This window comes from Acomys minous (assembly GCF_964271855.1).
Source record: "Acomys minous genome assembly, chromosome: 2".
Lineage (NCBI taxonomy): Eukaryota > Metazoa > Chordata > Mammalia > Rodentia > Muridae > Acomys > Acomys minous.
In genome coordinates, this window is record NC_140484.1 from 77,092,822 (window position 1) to 77,112,316 (window position 19,495).

The window sequence follows — 19,495 nt, forward strand, 5'->3', positions numbered from 1 at the left end:
AAGTGTCAGATGTGATGAGAGCAGGAGCCTCTGTCTGGCCTGCTTGTTTTCTGCTTTTTCTCAAGTGGGTGAATCTCAGCAGGTAGTGAGTTATGTGTTCAGGACAGTGGCAGCAATGAATTCTGTAGTGGCGTGGGGCAGTTTTCCAGCATGTCTCTGGGTACCTAGTAAGATACCTGCTTTGCTGTGCCTCTGCAGGTACAGCTTTTAGCAGCCTGGCAAGAGCTGTGCCAGAGTGACCTTCCACTGGACCGGCAGCTCACCGGCCTCTACGATGCCTTGCTCGGGGCTTGGCACACACAGACCCAGTGGACCGCCCAGGTAACCGCAGCGTTGGAGAACAAGGCCAATGGTAGCACGGGAACGGGTGGCTGCTCTGCACCAAGCGCTGCTGTCACCCAAGGGGTTAAAATATAGGCTTATAAACTGGCGTCAGTGAATTTTTAGGTCTCCAAGGAAACCCTTCTTACCACTCTCCTCCATATCTTAAATAGGATCCAGTGAGACAGTGTCCCCGGAGTTCAGTGGGGAGCCTCTGGCTTTCATGGGAGCCATTACTGTGATAGCTGAGAGCCAGAGGGCCCTAGTCAGGTGATGGAGAGAGCAGACTTTCTGAAAATTTATTTTTATTTTTATTTTGTGTGCATTGGTATTTTGCCTGCATGTTTGTCTGTGTGAGGGTGTCGGATACTGGAAGTTACAGGCAGTTGTGAGCTGCCATGTGGGTGCTGGGAATTGAGCCCCGGTCCTCTGGAAGAACAGTCAGTGCTCTTAGCCACTGAGACATCTTTCCAGCTCCATAGCAGACTGTTTTTTTCAATCTTGGGCTCAGGTCAACTTCCCTTTTCCTCACTCAGAGCTGGAGGACTAGTCTTATTTTAAAGGTGCTCTCTGAGCAGGGTGAGGTCGGCGCTAGGCTTTGAGTGGGAACCTCCCGTCACTTCCTTTCTCACTGGATAGGGTATGAGCCACCCTTCCCTGTCTGATGTCAGAGGCTCACAGCTCTTCTGGGAGGGGAAAAGCCCATCTTACTGGGGAGTGCTGGTGGGTCAGGTCTGATGGCCGCATGACTGCTTTTCCCAGGTAGTCATGACTCCTCGGATAGTCATCCGCCACTTGCTGGAATGAACTCAGCTCTGGTTGGGAGGATTCCTTGTGCGGGGTTCTATCAATCCAATTTGGCTAAAGCGTTTTGTTTTGTTTCTTTCTTTTCATCCTCCTTCTTCAGCCTCCAGTTTCTCTGTCCTTGTTTATTGTTGTTTGAGCCAACCTAATTCAGACTTAGGCTTTAAGTTCCCAGTTTTATGTAGGTACCACTTTCTGGTGTGCCTGTGCATCCACGTTCACTCACGCATCCTTGCCTCTTGTACACGTCTTGTATCACAAGGATAAAACAAAACAAAACAGAACAGAACAAAACAAAAAATCCACCTCACGTCTATACATGAAAATGTCCTGTGCCATCTAAGAAGACCCTGGACTCTCACCTCAGTTTTGGAAGGCATGTTCACTTGTACCTTTGGCTAATGGCCCTGGCCCTCCCCCCAAGTTTTTTTTTTAGCTGGAGGTAGTGTGTGAAGCCGACAGTCCGCTGAAGCTTGTGCAAAGTGAGGCCAGAGGTGACAGGGTGAAGTGTCCCCTAGTGTTCCCTTCCTCCAGCATTCATTTTATTTTAGTGAGTTTGTGGATCCAACCTGTAGTTTCACACATGCTAGGCCGAAACACTTTCTTATTTTATTTGGAGACATTTGTTGTTGTTGTTGTTTTACATATATATTTATTTTATTACATATGAATAAAACAAACTACATATAGCAGGGAGAGCCATGAGACAATCATGAGTTATATAAATGTTATATTCATAGTGATTTGGCTATTTGTGTTTGCCAGACTTGAAATAAACATCTTTCCTATCTTGTTGGGTCTAAATTTCTGAATGAAATTCAGTATTTATCATATCTCATCTCTGTTAACTTAAATCCTTTATCTTGATCTAAAAAGATCTTATCCCCTAACCAACTATATTTGATTGTAAACGATTATGGAATGCTTCATGAATTTGTGTGTCATCCTTGCACAGGGGCCATGCTAATCTTGTCTGTATCTTTCCAGTTTTAGTGTATGTGCTGCCGAAGTGAGCACTGTTTTTTGTTTGTTGTTGTTGTTTTTTTTTAATTGCTCAAGCTGGCCTTGAACTTTTAATCTTCCTGCTTTGTTCCTCCTTTGTAGCTGGAATTACAGGTCTCTGCCACTAGATTCAGTTTTCCCTTTCTTTTCTTTCTAAGAATTATTTTAAAATTTATTTTATTATTGTTTTGAGACATCTTACTCCATAGTCCAGGCTGGCTTGAAATTCACTGTATAGATGGCTTGATAGTAGAGGCAGAGGCAGGCAGGTTTCTTTATGTTTGAGGCCAGCTTGGTCTACATAGTGACTTTCAGGACAACCTGGGCTACATAGTGAGATCCTGTCTTAAAAAGGAAGGAAGGAGGGAGGGAGGGAGGGAGGGAGGAGAAAGAAAGAGTAGCCCAAGTTGGCCTCTAATCCATAGTAGCTCTCCTCCTCGCCCTCCTGGAGTTATAGTTATGCATGTTCACACCTATTTTGTTGTTGCTGGGTTTTGGGGAGTGGGGGTGGGGGCAGCGTCTCAAGTACTTCTTCATGTAGCTCTGGCCTTGACTCCCTGCATGGATGTCCTGTCGTGCCTGATTTATGTGTTGCAGGGGACATTGCCCAGGCTTTGTGCAAGCACTCTGTTAACCTCAGTATTGTATTTTTAAAATCTTGCTCCTGATCTAGGGCTCCAACCCAGGGCCCTGGGCATACTAGTGCTTGGCCACTGAGTGCATCCTCGTCCTCCTTTGTAACTCACTATGAAGAAATCCCCAGCTATAAAAAGCTGGAAGAATTCTGCAGTGAATAACCCCACCCCAAGGCTTTGCAAGGGGCATTTCACTGTTTTGGCTTTACCACAAATCTGTCCCTTTATCGATGTCACCAACTGTTCATTGAGACTGCTAATTTTTATTTATTTATTTAAAGGTAATTTGCAAGCATCATTCACTTTAGAACATATACATATTATATATTATCAACCAGAGTATTTATTTGTTTAGGTTGAATTATGAAATACAGTGATCTTAAATATGCCATGTGAGTAGTTAAATAAGTGCAAATACCTGTGCAACTTCACCCTCTTTCAAGGCATTCTAGAAAGTTCCCTGTGCTTCTTTCCCAGGCACCCACTGCTCTGTTGCTGTTGCTGTTGCTGTTGCTGCTGCTTACATGAATTAATCTAGTCTACTCTGGTGTTCTGTACATGGAGCAAATGGTGGGCTGGTCTTCTGATGAGGTTTTCCCAGTCTGTGCATTTTGTATCATGGTTTGTTCTTTTTTATTGCTTAATATTGTGACAGGTGTGAATATATATTAGCTGTTTACAACTCTTTCTCCTTCCCTCCCGTTGGTTTTGTTTTGTTTGTTTATTTATCTGTTTGTTTTAGACAAGGTCTAGTTACGTAGCCCTAGCTGCCCTGGAACTCTTTATGTAGACCAGGCTGGCCTGGAATTCATGGAGATCCTTTTTCCTCGGCCTCCCAAGTCCTGGGATTAAATGTGGTCCACTTTCTTTTTTTGATAGAAACTTAGTCTGATCTTGTTTGAGGCTGTTGTTAAAGCCACTCTGAACAGTACTTCACAAGGGGTCTTTGTGCTTATATGTAAATACCTGAGAGTCGATTTGTGGGTTGAGAGGGCAGGGTTGGTTTTTGTTGTTGTTGTTGTTTTGTTTGTTTTTTGGTGTGTGTGTGTGTGTGTGTGTGTGTGTGTGTGTGTGTGTGTGTGTGTGTAAAATTGCCAGCCCTTTTCCAGAATAGTCATGGTCATACTTTGTTCATTCCTACATCGGTGTGCATGGGATCTGCTTGCTGGGGATCCATGCTGATGTAAGATGCTGTCATTCTGTTTAATTTTAGCCTTCTGGTGGGTGTGTTGTAGCATCTCATTGTGATTTTAATTTGCATTTCCTTGATGACTAAAGATATTGAACACCCACTCCTGTGCTTATTTGCTGTTTGTATACATTCCTTTATGACATGTCTACTCAAGTCTCTTGCTTGTTTTAAGAAATATTGGGTTATTTGTCTTTGCACTATTTAGTTTAGGAAGTTCATTATTATGAATATAAGTCCATTCTCAAATATGTTTGTAGACACTTTCTTCCAGTCTGTAGCTTGAGAAGAGCGTTTTTGGTTATCTGCTTGTGGGATGCTGGGGAATGAACCCAGAGTTTGCACACGCCAGCCAAGTATGCTACCACTGGTCTGCATCTCAGCTCTTACACGCCAACCAACTGTGCCACCACTGGTTTGCACCCCATCTCTGAGCAGAAGTCCCGATTCCTTCCTATCTATCTATCTATCTATTAATTTTCGGAGGGCAGCTACACATACCATTGTGCAACGTGTGGGAGTCAGTTCTCTCTTCCACCAGGTGGGTCTCAGGGATTAAACTCAGGTTGTCAGGCTTGGTGGCAGGTGCCCTTTCCCACTGAGCCATCTTGCTGGGGTAGAGGTTTTGATTTTTAAAAATTAATTTTGTGTGTGTGTGTGTGTGTGTGTGCGCGTGTGTGTGTGTGTTGCCACTGTGAGTAGGTGCTTGAGGAAACCAGAGGGTGTCAGAGCTCTTGGAGCTGAAGTGAGAGGCAGTTAACATGGGTGCTGGGAACTGAACCCGGGTCTTCTGGAAGAGCAGCATGTGCTCTGAACCACTTAGCTACTTTTCCAGCCCCCACAAGTTCTGATTTTGATGAAGCCAAGCTTATTACTTTTCTTTCTTTCATGGGTATTGTTTTCCATATCCTAAAGCACTATCACCAGCCCCGAGGTTGCAAAGGCATTCTTATTGGCTTCTTCTGGAACCGTATTAGCTTTCATCTTGCTTCTGAGGTCCATCCTAGTAAGTTTTGGTGCATAGCGAGGGGCAGGTCACAAGGTCTCACCGTGGACTAGTCAGGCTGACTCTGTAGCCCTAGCTCCTAAGTCTGCTCGCTTAGTGTTTATCCCCACTGGGCTCTTCTTCTTCCTCTTCCTCCTCCTCTTCCTCCTCTTCTTCCTCCTCTTCTTCCTCCTCCTCCTCCTCTTCTTCTTCTTCTTTTTTTTTTTTTTTGGTTTTTTGAGACAAGGTTTCTCTTGTAGTCCTGGCTCTCTTGGACTTGCTGTAGACTAGGCTGTCCTTGAACTCACAGAGATCTGCCTACCTCTGCCTCCCGAGTGTTGGGATTAAAGGCATGCGCCACCACACCTGGCTCAGGGAAATGGCTTTATTCCAGTGACGTCTATATACAAAGTCATTTCCTGGACCTCTGGTGGCATTCTGTAAATGCATGCTTCAATTAAACATACTGGGTCCCTTTTGCTTAGTTTTCTCTTTCCTTACTGGACAAAGGGGTTCTCTGGCCATTTGCCACAAAACAGTGAAAGTTCAAGCATGGTTTCAGAATTGAGGCTGATTTCCTAGTCATGAAAGCAATAACCACAACACAGACACAGGCACAGGCACAAAGCGCTAACTGCATGGATAGATCATGCTTCATCAACACAGAGCCTCAGAGGAAGATGTCTATAAAACATGATAAAGGATTATTTGGAATAGATAGAAAACTGTAGTAACTGCATAGTTAAAAAAAAAATGGGTCCAAGACTTGAATGGAAACTTTGCAATGGAAGATAATGCCACAACTCCTTAAGTAAAAATTTAAAGTAACACCTAAGATTAATGAGTTTAGTAGTGGTGTGGACAGTGAATTCATGATAAGATATTTGAGAAAGGTAAACACCACTGCCAGGTAGAGGAGAGTGGTGATAGCAGACAGGAAGAGCTGGGCATGGCAGCTTATGCCTACAACCCTAGACCTTGGGAGGTGAGGCAGGAAATTCATACACAGTAAGTTTCAGACCAGCCTGGAAAGAAAGAAAAAAAGTTCAAAAAGGATGAGCAGTTGTTAGCATCTGTTCTAAGGAGAGCCAAAGCCACGGTCGTAACTGGAAGAAAGGAAGGCCAGAAGGGAGCCTCCATCCAGGGTAGTGGGGAGATTACTGACCGAGGTAGGGACGGGCGGGGTCTCAGGTCAGCTGGACATAAGGAGTTTCAGTTTGTAATGCTTTGAAATATGTATTTATTTTTGTGTACTTTGTGGAGTCTCTCTTTATGTGATCTTAGGGATGGACCTTGGGTCATCAAGCTGTCAAGATGAGTGCCTTCACCCACTGAGCCCTGTCGCTAGCCTGGGGAGCTTTTAAGTTCCAAGTGAGAGTGATTAGGAAGACAGATGGTTGGAAGGCGCACTCAGGCCATGCAAGGTGGAGTGGGGTCGCCATGCAGCCATTTGTTATCCATTGTCCTTGTGTGCTTCTCCCTCTACTTCTCTGAGACTCTAGCTGTGCAGTTCTAACCAGAGTCTAGAACAGGATTTATGAAGCCTTGTAAATTCTTAGAGTGCTTAGAAAAAAAAGAGAATATATTTTGGATCATATATACTACATATGTACTACCTTATGACCAGTTGCAGTGGTCTTTGATTCACTCTGAGTTGACCTGTAGTTTATTTTCCTCGTCCTCCCCCCTTTCTTCTCACAGGAGGATGCTCACCCTGTTTGTGAGAACCACTCATTGTCAGGATGCCGCCTTCCCTGTTAAATGGCCTTGGCATTCTTTTTTTTTTCTTTTTCTAATAAATAATTTATTTTATTTGCCTTAGTGTTATACCTGCATGTATGTCTGTGAGAGGATGTTGGATCCTCTGGAATTGGAATTACATACAGTTGTGAGCTACCATGTGGGTGCTGGGAGTTGAACTCAGAGCAGCCAGTGCTTTTAACCGCTGAGCCATCTCTCCAGCTCTGGCATTCTTTTTGTTTTGTTTTTGTGTGTGTGTGTGTGTGTGTTTAGTATGTATACTGTATTCTAACTACATGTATGCCTGCATATCAGAAGAGGGCACCAGCTCTCATTATAGATAGTTATGAGCCACCATGTGGTTGCTGGGAATTGAACTCAGGACCTCTGGGAGAGCAACCAGTGCTCTTAACCTCTGAGCCATCTTTCCAGACCCTGGTTTCAGCATTCTTTTCTGGCCTCCTGTCAGTGCTGTTGTCATAATGTTGGCTGCACAGACTGGGCTAGGACACTGGAGTTTCAGAGGGCTCTCATCCGCCGTGTGTGCTGGGAATTAGCCTGGGTCCTCTGGAAGAGCGACCAGTGCCTTAACTGCTGAGCCACCTCTCCATTCCCTAGACTGGGTAGTTTTACTATCCGGTTTAAACAACAGTAATAGTTCCAAAATTCTTTATGCTAGAAGTTCAAGGTCAAGTTGTGCTCAGGGCTGGAGTCTTCTCTTCTTGACCTGTGGAAGTGTGAATCTCCCTCTGGCCTGGGCCAATCTCCATGTCTTCTTAAGAGAACACACCTAACAAATAGAATCAGAGCCTGCCCCTACGGTACCATTGTACCTTCACTCTTTCTTCAAAGGGCTGTCTCCAAAAAGGGTCAAATTTAAGTTATTCAGTGGCTCAGACTTTAGTGTGGGATTTTAGGGAGACACAGTTCAGACTATGAGATGCTCCTTCGTGTTCTTAGTGTCTTGGGAGGATTGGTGTAAATTCCTTGATGTTTTGTAGATATTACAGATGAACTGCCATCACTTCTGATCTTTATTTGGACCTGTTTGTTTTGTTTTGTTTTGAGACCAGGTCTCGTGTATTCTAGGCTATCCCTGAACTCCTGCCCTTCCTGCCTTTACTCCTATACTGCGGTTGCAGGCATGAGCAGCACACCAGCTGTCTGGGCCTTTGTGACCACTGATTCACGGTCCTGGCCAACTTCAGGTCTATTGGGAGTTTCTTTCTCCCCTGGGGCCAGTTTTGGTACATAGTGGCTCTAGCACTGCATGCTCGTGTTCAGGCTGCGGGCGTATAGTTGTTCATGGTTGTCCCTTTGGAGCTCTGCTTCCTTCCTGTTTTTATAGACTCAGTGCTACGGTTCCTACTTGCATGTCCGAGCCTAGTAACTTGAGTCCTCTGTCCTATGTCTTTCTTTAGTTTAGGTATGGTGTATCAATTTTACAGCGCTCTGCAAAAACCCAGTTTCTGCCGTTGATTCTTTGTATCTGTTTTCTCTTTATCTCTGCTTTCAAACCTCAGGAATATCTTTCTTACTTTAAGTTTAGTTTCCTCTTTTTCTAGTTCTGGTTCTTGGTTTTTGTGGTCCATGTAGCTCAGGCCGGTCTTGCTTTTCGGCGTAGCTAAGGATGGCTTTGAACTTCTGATTTGCTTGCCTCTGTTTCCTGAGTGCTGGAAGCCCAGGCAGGAGCCACACACATAGTTCTGTGTGGTGCTGGGGACTAGAGCCATGCGTGGTTCATAGACAAGAGCTGTCCCACCGAGCTGCTCCCTCCCCCAGAGTCCTTTAATGCGCACAGTTAGGCCTTTGAGGTGAGGGTTTTCTTGTGTGCGTGTGTAGCTGTGAATCCTCCTCCTCCATCTGATTTGCTGTGTCCTGGAGGTTTGCTTGTGCTCTGTTTTAGTTTCTTTTCTATTAAGTTAACTTTGAATAAAGTTTTACTTTTACTGACTATATAGTTTTCCATTTGTATCTTTTTTGGCCTTTGGCTTTTCTAAGGCTAGTTCTTATATCTCATCTCATGTTTGCACCTATTTGGGTTCATTAGCACAGGAGGGTGAGAGTACTTCCTAGTGGACTTGGTACGCTATTCAAGTTTTCTCAAGAGCCCTAAGGAATAGAGAGTGGAAGAAGACCACCGGAGACGTGAGCCACCTAAACTGTCCAGGTCCACGGTCTCTGTCGTTCCTTAGAGACTGCATGTGGGCGCCAGACCTGTCCAGGGAAGAAGAGCGGCTCAGGCCCTCCAGCTATAGCCAGTGGCGTTCTTTGTGTTTTGCCCTGCTCATCCTTCCAGGCTCCCCGCTGTCACCTGAGTCCTCACTGATGACCATCTCAGTACCGTACCAGGCGTTTGGTAAGCTTTAGTGAATAGGCATGTGGGCCAGGGTTAGGCCTGGTTTTCTGACCAAATAGCAGCTCCTGTCACTTTCTATTTTGTCCCTCTCTAGTTTGGCCAGTGAGGGAAACTTAAGGTTTCCGACTGGTCCGTTTTTAGCAGTCCTGGGGTCCACCTTGGAACCATCAGGAGACGGTGGACTCGCTTATTTGGAAGGCTCCTCTTGTGTGCTCCGATGCACTGATGAGCATGCCTCTCCTCCACTGCAGGTCTTCAAGAACCCCCATGAGGTGGTGACGGTGCTGCTGATTCAGACCCTGGGGGCCTTGGTGCCCTCCCTGCCCATGTGCCTCAGTGCAGGCGTGGAGAGAGCAGGGCCTGAGATGGAGCTGGCCAGACTGCTGGAGTTTTACGACACCACCGCCCACTTTGCCAAGGGGCTGGAGATGGCACTGCTCCCCCACCTCCGTAAGCATTCCTATTTCCTGCTCTCTGGCTGGTCTTCCCTTGCTTTCGGGGCTTGGGTGTGTTTACTGTTTCAGGGACCTGTGTGGAAAGGAAAGGGGTCAGTGTTCTCCACCCACAGGGAAAGCTTTCCCATGAAAACAGTGCCAGCGTGGAGTGGGGCTTCAGCGTGCTCTCCTGGCCCAGTGCTGACCAGGAGCTTTGCAGACTCCAAGGCAGTGACAGACACTTCTGCTATGCCTGAGCGTGTAAGGGGCTCAGTGTGAAGCAGGGAGCCGTGAGTGCCAGTGAGCTAGCGGAGTTTCAGTGGGAGGCTCCTCTGCCTTTTAAGTCAAAGCCTTGGACAGTTCAACCAAAACAGTAAGTTTAGGAGAACACATAGGCTAGCGAGGAGGGCTTTGGAGGGCAGCAGCAGCTGCACAGGAGCCATGACAGGCCTGAAGTGACTGTGGGGAAGGTGGGCATTCCTGGCGGCCGGCTGTGAGCAGGGCACAGCTTATCCCATTAGGGTACATAGTGTGTAGATGCCAAGCTTTCCAGCTGTTTTCCACCGTAGGAAAAGCACCATAAACTTTTAAGTAACATAGACATTGTGACACATCCTGCTGCTGTCAAATCAGGAAATTGCTTCAAGAAGGCCTCATTCTGCCATGTGGCTGCTGTGTGTCACAGACTTGGTTTATTTAATAGTTATTCTCTTTAATTACATTGTGTTTAATTGCCTGTACATTCCAGGGAGTGTGTTTATTGTTCGCGAGCCTGATGATTCACAGGTGTTGTGGCACACTCTCTGCTCAAGCCTTGTGGGAGACGCACAGTCATGTGGGTGGTTTCCCAAGGACTGTGATGCCCTGGCCCAAGTGGCTATAGAATACTTAGATTTGGCACCATGCTGGAGCAGGCTGGCCAAGGTAGGCAGGGAGCAGGTTGCTCTCCTCCACACGGGTGGAGTTTCTTTTTTTCTTTTTTTTTTTTTTTTCCGAGACAGGGTTTCTGTGTGTAGCCTTGGCTGTCCTGGACTAACTTTGTAGACCAGGTTGGCCTCGAACTCACAGCAATCCGCCTGCCTCTGCTGCCCAAGTGCTGGGATTAAAGGCATGCGCCACCACGCCCAGCTACGGATGGAGTTTCTTTTTTTTTTTTTTTTTTTTTTGGAGTTTCTTAAAGACTTGAGAAATACCCTCCAAACTCAGCAAGAAAGCTTAGATTCCTAGTAATTTCAAGCAAGGCCTTCAAACTGTTCTTTGTATTGTTTTAAGCAAAAAAAAAAAAAAAGTTTGGAAAAATAGGTGTGGTGGTACATGCCTTAAATCTCAGTACTCCAGAGGCAGAGGCAGAGGCAGGAGGATCTCTGTGTTAGCCTGATCTGTGGAGTGAGTTCCAGGACAGTTGCGCTACACAAAGAAACCCTGTCTTGAGGAACAGTACAAGGATTGGAGATACGGCCTGGTGGTTAAGAGCACTGGCTACTCTTCCATAGGAAGAGCAAGTAGAATGTCAAGTCCTTTGGCCGTGTGCCCAGGAGTGGTATATCCTAGTCATAGAGTAGACTCACGTCTAGTGTTTTGAGGCTTCTCCATACTGACTTCTAGAGTGGCTGCATCAGTTTGCAGTCCCACCAGCAGACAATGAAGGTGCCCTTTCTCTACATTTTTTGCCAGCATTTGTGGCTGGTTGTTTGGTTGATCTTAGCCATTCTGGCTGGGGAGAAATGAAAGCTCAAAGTTATTTAAATTCGCATGTCCATAATTGCTAAGAATGATACATACTTTTTTTTTTTTTTTTTTGAAACAGGGTTTCTCTGTCTAGCTTGGCTGTCCTGGACTCACTATGCAGCGCCCCCAGCTTCTATGTAGACCAGGCTGTCCTGAAACTCACAGAGATCTGCCTGCCTCTGCCTCTCAAGAGCTGGGATTGCAAACGTGCACCAAGCCCGGCATGTTTTATTGACTCTTTGTTTTTTGAAATTTTTATATTCTAAATATTACTCTTTTGTCAGATATATAGTTGGCAAAGATTCTCCCCCATTTTGTGGATTTCTTATTTGCTTGATTGATTATCCATTAGCTGTGCAGAAACTTTTAGTTTTATGAGGTCACACTTGGCACTTTTGCCCTTAATTCCTAGGCAAATGGAGTCCTTTTCAGAAAGTCCTTTCCTAAACTGGATATGTTTTCTTCCAGCAGTTTCAGTGTTTCAGATTTCAAATTGAGATCTTCAATCCTCTTCGATTTAATTTTTATGCAGGGCAATAGAATGTGCATCTGATTTCATCCTTTTACGCGTGGACATGCACTTTTCCCCAGCCCTATGCAGAGCCCTTTTTAGGAACACTGCAGATGAGGTCTTCTCCAGAGCCTCTTCTCTATAATCACTTTTTAAAAAAAAGATTTATTTATTTATACAGATTTATGTATACAGTGTTCAGTCTGCATGTAGGCCTGCACACCAGAAGAGGACAGTTCCCAGCCACCATGTGGTTGCTGGGAATTGAACTCAGGACCTTTGGAAGAGCAGCCAGTGCCCTAAACATCTGAGCCATTTCTCCAGCCCCCTATAGTCACTTCTTGACCCTATCAAAATGTGGTTTTTATTTTATTATATTTTTCACTGTTTGTTTATTTAGCACATATACATATGAGCATGTGTGTGCCATGGCATACATGTAGAGGTCAAAGAACAATTGGGGGAGCCGATTTTCTCCTACCATGTGGATCCCAGGAGTCAAATTCAGGTCATTAGGCTTGGCAGCAAATTCCTTTCCTTGCTGTGAGCCATTTCACTGACCCTAGTAAGTGCTGTTTGTTTGTTTGTTTTTGTTTTTTAAAGTATGCATATGTGTGTGGTTATGTGCAGAAGAATACAAGTGCCCACGGAGGCTAGAATAATCAGGGCTATTTGGAGCTTGAGTTAAAGGTGACTGTGAGTAGTTGCCTCATTTGGGTGTTGAGGACCAAACTCAGGCCCTTTGAAAGAGCAGAAATGCTTTTATCTGCCGAACTGTCTCTCAAGCCCCTGGTTTACTTTTTGAGACAAATCTCATGTAGCACAGGCTGGCCTCCAACTCCCTGTGTAGCAGAGGATGCTCTGGAATACCTCCTCCTGTCACCTCCACCTGACACTATGGGTGGGCATCACTACTCCTAGGCCCAGGAGTTTTCACCTGAGTCTGGCCTTTCACTGCAATGGGTGTGCGAGCCCTAGGGGCATGGTGTTTGTGTACCACTGGTAACAATACTCACAGCTCAGATTTTTGCTCTGGGGATCACAGAGGCTTCTGTGACTGAGAAAAGCAGATCAATGCAATGTGGGCAGGTCAGGGGGTGTTCCAGCAGAGTACCTTTTTCCTATTTTTCCAGCAGCCAGTTTCAGATTATTTATCTATTGTTATTTTAATTTCTTGTTCCCTGCAGAGGACCACAATATGGTGAAAGTTGTGGAGCTGGTGGATGCTGTGTATGGCCCATATAAACCCTACCAGCTAAAGTACGGTGACATGGAGGAGAACAACCTTCTCATACAGATCAGCGCTGTGCCTCTGGTAATGTCTGACAGCACTGCAGTGTGGCTACCAGCAGCTCACCAAGCATTCTGTGTGCTAGGCTCTTTGCTGTGTATAGCGGAGGTTTGGGGTAGGATCAAGTGTACATAAAAGGGAAGAGAGAAGGAAAGGAAGAAGGTGGGCTGGCTGGCTTTAAATGCCTCAGGTACTCTTGCAGTCCAAATAGATAATGAAGCTACCAATGGGCTTCCATTTTCATTTCAAATCACCAGTTAAAAGATAAAGCAAAACAAATCAAAGAGACTTAAATTTGTCTCTTCAACTTAGTGATGTTGTCTTATGTTGGTCTTTTATGTTAAGGGTTTTGGAGCAGGTACCCTATGTGGGCAGCAAGGGGTCAAGGCCATCTCGGTGTCAGTGTTTTGAGGTGAGCTGCTATGAGCAGTAGTTGAGGTCGGCCACCTCTAGGGACCTACCTAGGAAGTCCGCTCTGCCTCAGTTCTATTCTTGTCCTGCAGGAGGCGTTTCCCCTCTGTTGCCCTCCTTTGAGTGTCTAATCGGGGACCCTTATCCTAGCTGTAGTGCTAGCAAGAGAAGAACAAGGCCACACCTCCAAAATAGTGGGACTTCCCATGGGCCAAACATTCAAATGAACAAAACATAGGTTATGTTTTTCTGCCGGAAGTTAATTTCTCTCTCTCTCTCTCTCTCTCTCTCTCTCTCTCTCTCTCTCTCTCTCTCTCTCTCTCTCTCTCTCTGTGTGTGTGTGTGTGTGTATGTTTGGTTTCTAAGATGGTTTAGCTGCATATGAATAGCCCTGCCACTTTCCCCTGTAGACGCTGGTGTGTCCCACTGTTAATGCTGTCTGTGCCAGCGTTCTCGAGTCTGATGAGGCTCTTACTTGTCTATATCTACTGCCCAGGAGCACGGGGAAGTGATCGACTGCGTTCAGGAGCTGAGCCACTCTGTGCACAAGCTCTTTGGCCTGGCATCTGCAGCTGTTGACAGATGTGCCAGATTCACCAATGGCTTGGGGACCTGTGGACTGCTGACAGCCCTGAAATCCCTCTTTGCCAAGTAAGGCTGAGGGTGCTGGAGGTGGGGGATGAGGGGCAGGGCCGGCCACATTGGAGGATCCTGTCTATTCCACTTGAGTGTGTTCTGTGTTCCTGTTGCTGTGACCCTTGAAAGAAGCCTGTACCTGATCCCAAGAGGATATTCTTAAGGATGCTCACTAGAGCATCATTTGCACAGGTGGAGCACTGGAAGTTATCAACATGTTCATCCATTGGGCTATGACTAAATACATTCTTTAAAATGTCAGGTGAGCTAGGTGTAGGGTCACACGCTTTTAATCCTAGCACAGAGACAGAGGTAGAGGCAGGCAGATATCTGTGAGTTTGAGGCCAATCAGATCTGCATAGTTTGAGGCCAGTCAGGACTCAGGACTATGTAGAGAGACCCTGTCTCCAAAAGCACGCGTGCACACACACGCGCGCACACACACACACACACAAATAAATATTTTCAAGTAAAATTAAAAAGTGATCTAAGTGCCCTATAGGTGAAAGAAGCTACTTATAAAACGCCATCCATCTGTCTGAATTGCCCCAAACAGACAAATTTATCGAGAAAACCAGAACAGGTTCCTGGTTGCCTGGGAGAACCTAGGGGAGATGAAGTAACCAAAGGCGTTGGGGTATCCTCCGAGGTAGAGTGTGATTTGCATACTTGGGTTAAGTACCCAGTACTCAAAAAGTAAAACCAAAGACTTGTTACTGAAAGAAAGAAAAAGAAAGCTGGGCATGGTGGTATATGCCTTTAATCCCAGCACTTGGGAGGCAGAGGCAGGTAGATCTCTGAGTTCGAGGCCATCCTGGTCTACAAAGTGAGTTCCAGGACAGCTAGGGCTACCCTGTCTGGAAAAAAGCCAAGGAAAAACCCAAAACCCAAAACCCAAAAACCAAACACCAAACCACCAAACCAATATATACATATATATGAAAGAAAAAGAGAAAAAAGGGAAAGTTTAATCACATTTTGACAGAAGAATAAGAAAGAATTATTAGGCTGAGTCCTCTGACCCGTGTAAGGGAGGCATGAGGTCCTTGGGAGCAGACACCCTCCAGTTTTTATGTATTGACTTTTGATCAGATCTGCCCCCTGTTTCTGTGTCCTTAATTCCGTCCCTCTCTGGCACCACTTTCCTTCGCATCTTCATGTGTGCTTTCTTTTTATATCCAGGGTCTACTTAGTACTGCTAGCCTGTGCATGCGTGTTCTGCCAGCGTACGCGTGCGTGTTGAGCCATTTACTGGCACATGAGTAGCCTCTTCTTGGGAGCTGCACCTCTGAAGACAACTGGCTCTCCTTCCCCCCACAGCCATCAGTTGCCAGCAGCTCCCCAGCTAGAGCTAGAACTTCAAGGCCCCTCCCCCAGCTGTGCTCGGATTTTGTCAGACTTGATCTTGTGCAGGTGTCATGCATGCAGTCACAGACAGCTTCTCTGAGTTCGTGTGTGTCCAGCACATACTGTTCCTCTGCAGATGTCCACTACCTCTGCCTCTTCCAGTCTTTTCACCTCATCTTCCCTGATGCTTCCTGGGTCTTAGGTGGGGGGTGATGGTAGCTGTTTCATTTAGAGCTGAGCATCTCACAGTCTCTTATTCTGAACACAGTGACTGACTATGCATCTCTCTACTAACCTCCCTCTGCAGGAAAAAGAAGCTTCTCTGATGAGGATTGAGAGATGCACTGACCTGTGGGTATAAAGATGATCATTTAGAGGACAGTTTATCACTCTCCATTTAATTGGCCCGTGACCTAGCCAACCACAGGTTTTTGCCAATGGTGACAGTCAGTACAAGGTAGTCCATGAGCATCATCTTGTGGATCAGGTCTCAAATCCACTTAGGAAGTTTGCTCCCATGACATTTATGTAGCTAGGGGGCATACCTTGCTCTAGACACCATACGCAACCAAAAAAACAAAAAAACCACAATAACTGGTAGGTATGGATTGCATCTTTTTGAGTTATTGGTCAGTGGAGTCCCATGGACGTCTCCACACAATACACATCTGTGTTGTTGCCCCTGATTACCACTTAGAGCCCAATATTAACACCCTGCTTCTGAAAACACCATATATTTGAATCACAGGACATGGAGGAACCAAGCTGGTTCCTACTGGGAAGGTTCATCCCCACTGGAGAGCTTTCACAGTGCTGGAAGGTGCTGTGCACACTTACTTGGGGGTGTGGGGAGCAAAGTAATCAACCGTCTCCCCAGCCGTGAAGTCGATGAGCCACAGGTACATTGCTGTGTCCTCCAGGGCCTCCCCGTGGTAATTCGTTTCTCCATGAGGCCGGCCTGCATCTCCAGATTCCTTCACTGAACTGAACGCTGTTTTGCTTAGGGTATTAGGGAGCTCTTGTCATTCCAGAAATACCAGGCTGGCCCTTGTGAGCCCAGTGTTCTTGGCTGTGGCCACCAGCCCTGCCCTGGGCAGCCCTGGTAAGGCCTCAAGGGTCAGAGGTTTGCCCAGAGGAGCCCAGGTGTGCTTCTGGAACGAGAGAAGCACTAGCCGTGAGTGCAGTGGTCACTTACTTTTCTTTTTTCTATTTTTTAGTTTTTCGTTTTCTTGAGACAGGGTTTCTTTGTACAGCCTTGGCTGCCCTAGACTTGCTTTGTAGACCAGACTGGCCTCAAACTCACCTCTGCCTTCCTGCTCCCAGCCACTGACTTATTTTTATCTTTTAGATTTATTTTGTATGTATGATTTTTTTTTTTTTTTTTTTGCCTGCGTTTCTATTTTCGAACCATGTGCTTATCTGGTATCGTGGAGGTGAGAAGGCAGCACTGGATCCCTCGGAACTGCAGTTATAGATGGTTGTGAGCTGCCACGCAGGTGCTGGGAACTGAACTCAGGACTTTGCAAGAGCAGCCAGTGTTTTTAATCACCGAGCCAAGTTCCCGTGTGTCCCCCACAATGCCTCTTTTTTAAAAACCTCTTATTTGTCTCAACACCACCAGGATTTCATGGTGGAAAGCTTTTTTTTTTCTTAGATCTAAAATATATTCTGTAAGATAATAGAAATAATGCTTTTGGAAATAGTTTTCCATATATATATGGAATATCTATATTGAGCCCAGTGTTCCAATGTTCTTGGCTGTGGCCACCTGGTAAAGACTCAAGGGTCAGAGGGTTTTATATATATATAATGTATAAAATATAAAATTATGCCCCCATTAGCTTTCAGTCCCACAAAAGCAGCATATTGGAACACTTAGGATTTGGTTTTCTAATTCTTGGCAAATACAAAAGATTTTATCAACTTTAAAAAATACTATCTGTCACTCCTCTACCATGAAAATGAGGCCATGAGCTTTTAGGGCATTTTTTTTCCTTTATCCCTTACCCATCAGATTTTCTTTCCTTCCGTTGTTTTTATGATTCCAAAATAATTCATACTTCCATTAAAATTTATCATATAAAGGTATAATGGGGCAGTGAGATCACTGTCTCTAGAATCTGGATATTACTAATATTGCAAGTTTATAAATGGAATTGAAGCTAATTTTATGAAGGTTCAAGTGGGTGAGCGCCCACTCTCAGGGGAGAGGAGGGCTTGGACAGGGTAGGGAGGATGGGGCAGAGTAAGTGGCCTGACTTGAGCTCTGGCCCTGCACACTAAGGTAGCCCATAAGGAGGCAATAGAAAAGTGGCTGCACAGCTGCGGCAGCGCAGGTCCTGGAGTTGGATCAACCTGGGCTCAGCCTGGTCCTGGCACCCAGGAGCCGGCTTCTGTGCTGGTCGCTGCTCCTTTCTGTGTTTCGGTGTCTTTGAGTAAACTGAACTGACACAGTGAATATTAAGGAAAGGACACCTGAAACTGTATATTGTGAAGGTGAATTGAAGCGGGTAATATTCTTTCTATCTGTTGTCTGTCTGTCTATGTATGTATCTATCTATTTATATCTATCTGTCATCTACCTATGTATCTGTCTTATCTGTCTACCTACTTATCTGCACACACATACGCACGTACCCACCCATACACACAAAAGTTATACTTGTGTTTTGAATTCTGGACTGAAGGAGAATGAGATTTCCTGGCTGCTTAGCATCCCAGGAGCTCTGTCATGGAAGCTGTAGCCTGCTTGTGGCACATTTGTCATAGTTGCTGGCTGCTGACAGTTGTTTAATTTCTCACAATGGAAACAATTATGTCTCCTAACTTTTATTGTCAGTTTTCTCTTGAGTCCTCTGTTCTCTGTGGAATTGTGGTTTCTCAGCTAAAGCCTGGGAGGTCTTTGTAAAGAGAATTGAGTGGTTGTGCAGTGTCTGGGTCAGCTCTTCCACTTCAAAGTAAATGAAAGGCCTTTCTCTTTGCTACACAGCTCCCTTTTCGGGCCCCGGGTGCCACATTCTGCTCTGTTCTCTTAGCTCTGATGGTTTAGGGAGGGAGGGAGGCTAGACTTTTTATGATGCACAGACATAGGATTCCTGTCTTCCAGAGGACACAGCCCATCTTCATCTTCTTGAGGACATAGGGAAGAAATTTATATCCTTAAAAACATGTCTCACCTGGAGCTTTCATCTCATACTTTTCAGAGATTTCATACTATTTTATTTGTAAGAGGATACAGAAGACATCATTAAATCCAGTTGAGAGATGAGAAAACTGAGGTCTAAAGACACCGAGGCACCCACCCAGTGTTGTAGTGTATGTGTGTCATTCAACTGGGAGTTGTTACCAGGGTTTCCTTCTGCCTGGACCATTGCTGGTTGCTGGAGCTGTAGTAAAGAGCTACAGAGCACAGACCCTGTTCTCAGAGCTGACAGTCACACCAGCAATGCAGCTTCACACACCGAGTCAGCCAACACTATATAAGCCATTTAGTTACAGTGCACAAGTGTGGTGAGAGAAGCAGTGTGTGCAGTGAGCGCCATCAGCGCAGCCTCTGAGGGTCTCCGCCGACGGTGCTCCTGCGTGCCCTTCCCACTGCTGAGCTTCAGTCTTCCTGCCATGGCCAGATTGGAAGATGTGCTTGCAAAAGTACCCTGGATGTCAGTAACTGTGTTACAGTTGGCCCGTGTGCCCTGTTTCTGAAGAAGTTCATGTGCCAAAATGAGGGGTTATTTAGCATCTCGTACCTGGTTGGCCAGTGAATCCCGTTTGTGACCACCTGTCCCTCCTTATCCAGAACACCCCCTAAAGCCGCCCTGTCCTGTATTAAATGGCCTGGAGGTTTTTGTGTAGCAGGAGGTTCCTAAGTGTTCTCACACCATGACAGAAGCCTTTAAGGACATTTGCAAGGTCGTGGTTTGGACCTCTGGGATTCCAGCTGTTCTTAGAGCTGTCACTTTCTCCTCCCCCTTAGGTACGTGTCTCATTTCACCAACGCTCTCCAGTCGATCAGAAAGAAATGCAAGCTGGACGATATTCCTCCCAACTCCCTTTTCCAGGAAGATTGGACTGCTTTTCAGAACTCTGTCAGGTAACATGGGTG

The 19,495-nt window shown here is 45.7% G+C and overlaps 1 protein-coding gene across 1 annotated transcript in view; it reads left to right on the forward strand.

Annotated features, from left to right (window-relative positions):
• Positions 1-19,495, forward strand: part of COG7 (component of oligomeric golgi complex 7) — a 62,125-nt gene that overhangs the window by 18,786 nt on the left and 23,844 nt on the right. Inside the window, exons 6-10 of the mRNA XM_084773568.1 lie at positions 199-321; positions 9,287-9,485; positions 12,896-13,023; positions 13,907-14,061; positions 19,367-19,483. Of these exons, the coding sequence (XP_084629694.1) occupies positions 199-321; positions 9,287-9,485; positions 12,896-13,023; positions 13,907-14,061; positions 19,367-19,483 (722 nt within the window). The remainder of the gene's footprint in view (positions 1-198; positions 322-9,286; positions 9,486-12,895; positions 13,024-13,906; positions 14,062-19,366; positions 19,484-19,495) is intronic.